General features: G+C 39.0%; 1 protein-coding gene across 7 annotated transcripts in view; it reads left to right on the top strand.

Annotated features, from left to right (window-relative positions):
- The window catches only part of SRRM1 (serine and arginine repetitive matrix 1), a 37,933-nt gene that overhangs the window by 6,677 nt on the left and 22,844 nt on the right, over window positions 1–8,412 (top strand). For 6 of the 7 annotated variants that reach the window (XM_066270078.1, XM_066270076.1, XM_066270075.1 and 3 more), the window contains 5 exons: window positions 147–317; window positions 1,497–1,612; window positions 4,201–4,404; window positions 5,271–5,465; window positions 6,356–6,475. In XM_066270078.1, coding sequence (XP_066126175.1) covers window positions 147–317; window positions 1,497–1,612; window positions 4,201–4,404; window positions 5,271–5,465; window positions 6,356–6,475 — 806 coding nt within the window. The remainder of the gene's footprint in view (window positions 1–146; window positions 318–1,496; window positions 1,613–4,200; window positions 4,405–5,270; window positions 5,466–6,355; window positions 6,476–8,412) is intronic. The other variant, XM_066270079.1, reaches the window with a different exon arrangement.

The raw sequence follows: 8,412 nt of genomic DNA, 5'->3' as shown, positions 1-8,412 counted from the left end.
AACTATTTTTAAAGTAGTAAAAAAGAATATATATATATTTAAGCCCCTATGGTAGACTTAAAAATACTAATTTAAATAAGTTTTAGGTTGATTGGTTGGTTTGTTTCAAAGTAACCTGTTTTTCTTCCTGTCATGTCTTTTTGCAGAATCCAGACTCCAAAATGATGCAAATCAACCTGACTGGGTTTTTGAATGGAAAAAATGCTAGAGAATTTATGGGAGAACTGTGGCCCCTGCTCCTAAGTGCACAAGAAAACATCGCCGGAATTCCCTCTGCTTTCCTAGAACTGAAGAAAGAAGAAATAAAACAGAGACAGGTAATACTTTGCTTTTTTGTAAGGTTGATTTTACAGAGTAGTGTCCAGACTGCTGAAACACTTTAAATTTTACATGACCTAGCTAGGTAGGATCCGCATGTTGTTTGTTTTGCTTTGCTGTAACTTATTTGAACATTCAGTTTTTGTTCTGTACTTGTTCCCTCCCAGCCCGAACATAGAGTTTAGAATGTCATTTTCCAAGAGTCCAATCATTTAGATTGGAAGGGGGAGGGGATAACTAAAAGATAAGCATAGACTTCATATAGGCAATACATGTTTTAAGTCGGAAAAGTTACAATGAATGTGGAAATGATTTTTTAAAATAAACTTAAAAATAGCCATTCCATGTACAGTAAGTGAAATTATAAGTTATTTAAAAGTAAAGTACTAAAGAGTCTATAAAAATTGGTGTTGAATAAGTCCCTAGAAAATGTGAGAGTTCCAGGACAGTATACTGTTTTTACTTTATAGGAGAGGTGGCAGGATTGATCAGTCAGACTGGTTTCACAGCATTAGTGTAACTGCAGAGGTGGCCAAAGGCAGTAAATTACAAACTTCTGGGGTGGAAATTATAAAATTCAATTTTCTCACCCAAAATTTCATTTGGCTTTTCCTTTAGGAAAAAAAATTAAAGCTATTCCCTTTAGTTCAGAGATTAATTTTCAGCAAGTATTTATTTAGTACCAATCTTTTTTCTTTTTTTGTGGCAGAGACAGAGAGAGGGACAGACAGACAGGAAGGGAGGGAGATGAGAAACATCAATTCTTCGTTGTGGTTCCTTAGTTGTTCATTGATTGCTTTCTCATATGAGCCTTGACCAGGGGTGGGGGGGGGGGTGGCTACAGCAGACCGAGTGACCCTTTGCTCGAGCCAGCGACTTTGGGCTCAAGCTGATGAGCCTTGCTCAAACCAGAAGAGCCTGTGCTCAAGCTGGTGACCTCGGGGTCTTGAACCTGGGTCCTCCACATCCCAGTTTGATGCTCCAGCCACTATGCCACCGCCTGGTCAGGCTATTTAGTACCAGTCTTAATGGGTGCCTTTAATGGATGAGGAAAGAACAGTTTTGTTGAAAAGCAGAGGCTGATGAAATGACAATGGTGTGTGTCAGATGTGCAAAGTCTTCAGTTGGCTTGTTCTCATCATATTCAGCTGTTTACTTAGAAAACATGATCTTTACAGATTGAGCAAGAAAAGTTGGCATCTATGAAAAAACAAGATGAAGACAAAGATAAGAGGGATAAGGAAGAAAAAGAAAGCAGCAGAGAAAAAAGAGAGAGGTCACGAAGCCCTCGAAGGTACAATACAATGGATGCACGCCTAATGTTTTATGAGTACCTTAGTGTTAAGGTAGTCTGTGTAGCAAGTTATACCATTACTGAAGAAGCTAACTGCTCTATTCAGGGAATTTTCCCCATTATACAGTTTTCTTTTTATATATTTATATATAATTTATTTTAAGTTACTGATTTTGAAAGAGAGGAAGGGAGAGATAGAGACATCAGTTTGTTGTTCCACTTATTTATGCATTCATTGGTTGATTCTTGTATGTGCCCCGACTGGGGATTGAACCCTCAACCTTGGCACATCAGGATGACACTAACCAGCTGAGCTACCCAGCCTGTGTTCCTGTCATACAGTGTTCATGGTGAGCTATTGTTTGCTTCTGGAGTAAACTATTTCATCTGTTGTTTGAGACAGATGATTTGATTATAATTGTTTGTAAAATCTTGGTGAATTATTCAACTATTCTTGAATCAAAATTTAGATATGTTTTTATATAGCTTTAGTTTAAATGTAGCATTTAATTAATTTTTTTTTTTAATCAGTGGTCCCCAACCTTTTTTTGGGCCACGGACCGGTTTAATATCAGAAAATATTTTCACAGACCAGCCTTTAGGGTGGGACGGATAAATGTATCATGTGACCAAGACAAGCGTCAAGAGTGAGTCTTAGACGGATGTAACAGAGGGAATCTGGTCATTTTTAAAAAATAAAACATTGTTCAGACTTAAATATAAATAAAACAAATAATGTAAGTTATTTATTCTTTCTCTGTGGACCGGTACCAGTCCGTGGCCTGGGGGTTGGGGACCACTGATTTTAATAATGTTCAACTCTTTTTCTTTACATTTCCTTTTTTATTAGAAATATGTCTGTTAGTTGTTCATATTATACTTTTCTAATTTCCTATTCTGCTTTTCTTAGATGGTTGTACTGAATCCAAAACAGATCTTTTATTTGTTTTCTTCCTTCCAGTGAGACTATGGTTAGGTTTCCATTTTTAAATCCAGGACTCAGCTTCTACTGTATTTGTGGTAAAGGTGAGGATTCAATTAGGCTTTTCATTTTTAGGGTTCTACTAATTTCTTCAGCAATCTGCTGGAATTAGTAAAAGGAGGAGGAATTTCTTTTCCCTTTCATTTATATTTGATGCTAAAACTTAGCAAGGAAACAGTACTGTTTCTAGAGTTAAGCACAAATTATAGTGGTAACTACTTATTAGTGAATCAGGTCTTCCGTTTTACTTGAAGTTAGAGAAATCATTGAAAAGGAAAAGGGACTTCTCTTTCAAGAAAGCTATCTTAGGCAACTTTGATATATTTCTCTTATTTTTCGAAGAACATATTGCTTTAATGCACTGGTCATCTTTCTGGAATACCTGTGCTCTGCCTGATGAATTCTAGTGGGATCTGTCTGCATCTAAACTTGGTTGGGTTTGATTTTTTTAATTTAATTTAATTTTTTTTAATTTAATTTTATTTTTTTACCGAGACAGAGAGTCCGAGTGAGGGATAGACAGGGACAGACAGACAGGAACTGAGAAGCATCAATCATTACTTTTTCGTTGCACATTGCGACACCTTAGTTGTTCATTGATTGCTTTCTCATATGTGCCTTGACCATGGGCCTTCAGCGGACTGAGTAACCCCTTGCTTGAGCCAGCGACCTTGGGTCCAAGCTGGTGAATTTTTGCTCAAACCAGATGAGCCCGTGCTCAAGCTGGAAACCTCGGGGTCTCGAACCTGGGCCTTCCGTATCCCAGTCTGACGCTCTATCCACTGCGCCACCGCCTGGTCAGGCGGGTTTGATTAATTTTATTGGAGACTATTTATTCAAGTTGACCCTTGCACAATGCAGGTTTGAACTGCCCACGTTCATTTATGCAGATTTTTTTCAATAAAATATTTTCTCTCCCTTATGACTTTTTAATATTTCTTTTCCTGCTTTATTGTGAGAATAGAGCATACACTATATATAGCGTACAAAATATGTGTTAATTGTCATCAGTAAGGCTCTGGCCAACAGTTGGTTATTAGGTTTTAGGGTGTCAAAGGTTATATGAGGATTTTCAACTGCATGGAGAGTTGGTGCTCCTAACACCTTGCATTGTTCAAGAGTCAGCTGTCCTTTTTTTAATTTTAGAGACAGGAAGAGGGGGTAGACATCAATTTGTTGTTCCACTTATTTATGCGTTTATTGTTGATTCTTATATGTGCCCTGACTAGGGGTTAAACATGCAACCTTGGTGTTTCAGGAGAGTCATCTGTACTTTTAAGCATCATCTCCCTTTGAAAAATTGGTCTTTGTTCTCCTCATCTCTGGAACTGATTAAGAACCAAAATTTAGAGTCCCAGGTCATTGCTTTCCTCCACTATAACTGGTAAACCAGAGAATGTTATCATTGGTTTGCTTGCCTTTCTGGTTTTCTCTTGGTCCTTTCTTTATTAAGTTAAATGTAATAGGGTATTTATTTTCATAGGGAATTTCTCAGATATAAACAATAATGGTATAATTAAAAAAAGATTAATCCTCACTTCTGCCTTTGATCCTCTCCCCCAATCCACATTATTCAGAAACCTGAAAAAAATTGCTTTTATCCTAGACGCAAATCCAGATCTCCTTCCCCTAGAAGACGATCTTCCCCTGTCAGGAGAGAGAGAAAGCGCAGTCATTCTCGATCTCCCCGTCACAGAACCAAGAGCCGGAGTCCTTCCCCTGCTCCAGAAAAGAAGGAAAAAACTCCAGAGCTCCCAGAACCATCAGCAAAAGTAAAAGAACCTTCAGTACAAGAGGCCACTTCTACTAGGTGAGTAGCTAAAAATCCATTTATAAATATCACAGCTTTAGGCTTTTACTAAGTAAGTGAGTGCAAATACAATACCTGAGTTTAAAACAAAACTACTTGGTTTTTTAAAAGTTTTTATTAAATTATAAAAATCGGCTTGTAGAACAATTCAGAATGTATAGGAGATTAAGTAAAATACTCCAAAGGTGACCACTGCTGTCCTTTGGTTGTACTCTTTGAAATATTTTATATACTGTAACTTGCTTTTTTTTCTCAGTATTGTGACAACTCTGCACATTTAAAAACTATGCAGTTAGAGTTGTTAGTTGCTCATGAATTTCACTGATTTTTTGGAGCTTGGGAGAAGTCCTCATAGATTTTGAAAACATTTTTTTTTTTTTTTCTTCTGAAGCTGGAAACGGGGAGAGACAGTCAGACAGACTCCCGCATGCGCCCGACCGGGATCCACCCGGCACGCCCACCAGGGGCGATGCTCTGTCCACCAGGGGGCGATGCTCTGCCCCTCCGGGGCGTCGCTCTGCCGCAACCAGAGCCACTCTAGCGCCTGGGGCAGAGGCCAAGGAGCCATCCCCAGCGCCCAGGCCATCTTTGCTCCAATGGAGCCTTGGCTGCGGGAGGGGAAGAGAGAGACAGAGAGGAAGGAGGGGGTGGGGGTGGAGAAGCAAATGGGCGCTTCTCCTATGTGCCCTGGCCGGGAATCGAACCCGGGTCCCCCACACACCAGGCCGACGCTCTACCGCTGAGCCAACCGGCCAGGGCACATTTTGAAAACATTTTAAAAGGAGAAATAACTTTATTGAATTATGACTTAATTCATAAGGAGTATGAGTTGAAGAAGGGGGAAATAAACTTTTTTTCCTCCATAGTGACATCCTGAAAGTTCCCAAGCTTGAACCTGTACCGGAACCTAAAGAACCTTCTCCAGAGAAAAATTCTAAAAAAGAAAAGGAAAAGGAGAAGACCAGACCACGATCCCGGTCACGTTCCAAATCCAGATCCCGGACACATTCTCGCTCCCCTTCTCATACTCGACCTCGACGGCGCCATAGATCCAGATCAAGGTGAATTGTGGCTTTAGGATCTGCATAGAGCTTAGATTATGTGTTACTCTTTTAGACAGAATTAGGTAAAAAGTTTCAAAGAGTTAAAAACATTTAGTAAAATGTTATTTGGATATGCAGAGAGATTTTGAGGACTCTGTTTTTCATAAAAATCTACGTAAATGGAATTCTATCTCTTGAAATCCCCCCCCTTTTTTTTTTAAATAAACAGAGAGAGGGATAGATAGGGACAGACAGACAGGAACGGAGAGAGATGAGAAGCAGCAATCATCGTTTTTTTTGTTGCGGTTCATTGGTTGCTTGTTGAACAGGCAAACCAAGGACCTCAGCATTCCAGGTTGGCCGTTCTATCTATTGCATCATCACAGTCCAGGCATAAATCTGTTTTTTTTTAATGTAGCTGTTGAAAAAAATACTGTCAAGCAATTTTTTCCATGTTCCTGATTTATTCAGGTCCTAATTTTGTTTCTTTTTGTTTCTTTTTTTATTTTTTTTACAGGGTCAGAGAGAGAGTTAGAGGGATAGACAGGGACAGACAGACAGGAACAGAAAGATAAGAAGCATCAATCATCAGTTTTTTGTTGCGACACCTTAGTTGTTCATTGATTGCTTTCTCATATGTGCCTTGACCACGGGCCTTCAGCAGACCGAGTGACCCCTTGTTTGAGCCAGCAACCTTGGGTCCAAGCTGGTGAGCTTTTTTGCTCAAACCAGATGAGCCTACGTTCAAGCTGGCAACCTGGGGGTCTCGAACCTGGGTCCTCCGCATCCCAGTCCGACACTATCCACTACGCCACCGCCTGATCAGGCTTTTTAAAAATTTTTTTAATTTTTAACAAATGCTTGTGTTGAGGGCTGACTTTCAATACTAATTTTGTTTCTTATGGCAGATCATACTCACCTAGAAGGCGGCCAAGCCCAAGAAGGCGGCCATCTCCTCGCAGAAGAACTCCACCAAGACGAATGCCTCCTCCACCCCGGCACAGAAGGAGCAGATCTCCAGTGAGGCGGTGAGTTTTCTTTTTTTTTTCTTTCTGCCCTTTTTTTTTTTTTTAATGTGTCAGCTGTATGAAAGTATATTATATTCTAATCTTTGTATTAGTGTCCTGGAAGAAATAACTTCTGCGTAGTAGATGTTTTCCAAAGAGCCTCATTTGAGGTGTAACACTATTTGCAATGAAAGATTATGCTAGTGTTGGAAAATAAAAAAAGAAGAAATTTACCATCTTATTGATATTTCTTCTTTTATCCTTTCAAACCCCACCAAGAAATCCTATCAAGTAAGAAAATTAGTCACTTTCCCACTTTCTTAGCTTTTAGTACCACTGGCTTCTGAAAAGTAGACTACAGAGCCAGCCAATAAGCTGCTTTTTTATCAGTATGAAAATAACCCATTTATATATTTTTTAATGTTTTTTGTCATTTGAGCACTTACTATGAACTCAAATGGAAATAACAAAATTAAGAATTAGGCATAATCCCATTTCAGAAATAAAACCATTATAAGCAGTTTAGTGTCTGGTTATTTTTTAAGAGATTAGGAATTAAAGTAGCCTTGTTAATACCAATGCTCTTTTTTTTTTTTTTTTCCCTGAAGTGAGAAGTGGGGAGGCAGGTGGACAGACTCCTGGATGTTCCCAAATGGGTCCATCTGGCATGCCCACCAGAGGGTGATGCTCTGCCCATCTGGGCTGTTGCTCCAATGCCACCGGAGCCATTCTAGTGCCTGAGACAGAGGCCATGGAGCCATCCTCAGCGCTTGGGGCTAACTTTGCTCCAATGGAGTCTTGGCTGCAGGAGGGGAAGAGAGAACCAGAGAGAAAGGAAAGAGGAAGGGGTGGAGAAGCAGATGGGCGCTTCTGTGTGCCCTGACCTGGAATCAAACCCGGGACATCCACTCGCCAGGCCGATGCTCTACTGCTGAGCCGACTGGTCAGGGTCCCAATGCTCTTTTTTAAAAATCATCTTAAAATTAACACGAAGTAAAATGTTTTCATCTATCACTTTTAAGAGAAAGTGTGTTGCTGTATCTGCCCTGACAAGGCATTTCATCTGTTTTTGGAAGGAATGCTGATGGTTATGCTTCAGATTACATTTAAAATAAAACTTTGTGTCTGAGACTTTTAAGGTTTTTTCAGGTAACTGAATCAATTTGGAAATAGAGGGAACAGTAAGCTCCATAATTTTTATTGTATCTGCAGTCTGAGGTTTTTCAGAGTTCCGTAGTTTTTTAAAAGATAATATTTTTCTATGGAGAGGACTTATCAAGGTATATTGAATCATTTTTATAGCTATTAAAATTATAGAATTGATATTAATACTGATATAAATGGTCAGTAAGTTTAGGCATCACACTTCTAAAACTGATTATTTCTTAGTAAGAGAAAAGTAACACCAGTGCTTTCTAGTAAAAGGTTAGTGGAAACAGCTATTTCTTACATTGGAGTTTTGCAAAGAGCATGTTTTAATTGTGCTTACTAAGCCATTTAGCAATCAAAATATTTTGCAGATTGTGTAAGATTCCCTTTCAGGCAGTGTTTATCTCACACTTAAGGTAGGGTTTCTTTTTTTCAGGTTCTCAGGAATTCTTCTGCCAAAGGTGAATTCTGCAGGTACACATAATTGCAACAGAACTTACCACAAATTTTGCCGCAGAATTCGAGAGGCCCCTGCTTCTAAGTTTATGTAGCTAAATGAATTTCTAATCTTGCACATCTCTTAAAGTGCAACTTAAAGGTTGCTAGATATTGTGTTATTAAATGGAAAATACTTTATACCACCCAAATTTTATATGCAAACTCCAAACACTGGTATCATTCCTGAGGAAGAAAGAGACTGGTTAGTTATTATATTAGCACTCAACATATTTTATAACTGGAAAGACAACTCAAACATGGGTTTATCAGAGTAATTTATTTCTTTATAGTCTCAGAGCTAGCTGTTTCCT

Source organism: Saccopteryx bilineata, chromosome 3, assembly GCF_036850765.1.
Source record: "Saccopteryx bilineata isolate mSacBil1 chromosome 3, mSacBil1_pri_phased_curated, whole genome shotgun sequence".
In the NCBI taxonomy this organism is placed as follows: Eukaryota; Metazoa; Chordata; class Mammalia; order Chiroptera; family Emballonuridae; genus Saccopteryx; species Saccopteryx bilineata.
The sequence above is the reverse complement of the archived record's forward strand: the minus strand, read 5'-3'. Positions and strand labels throughout refer to the sequence as shown.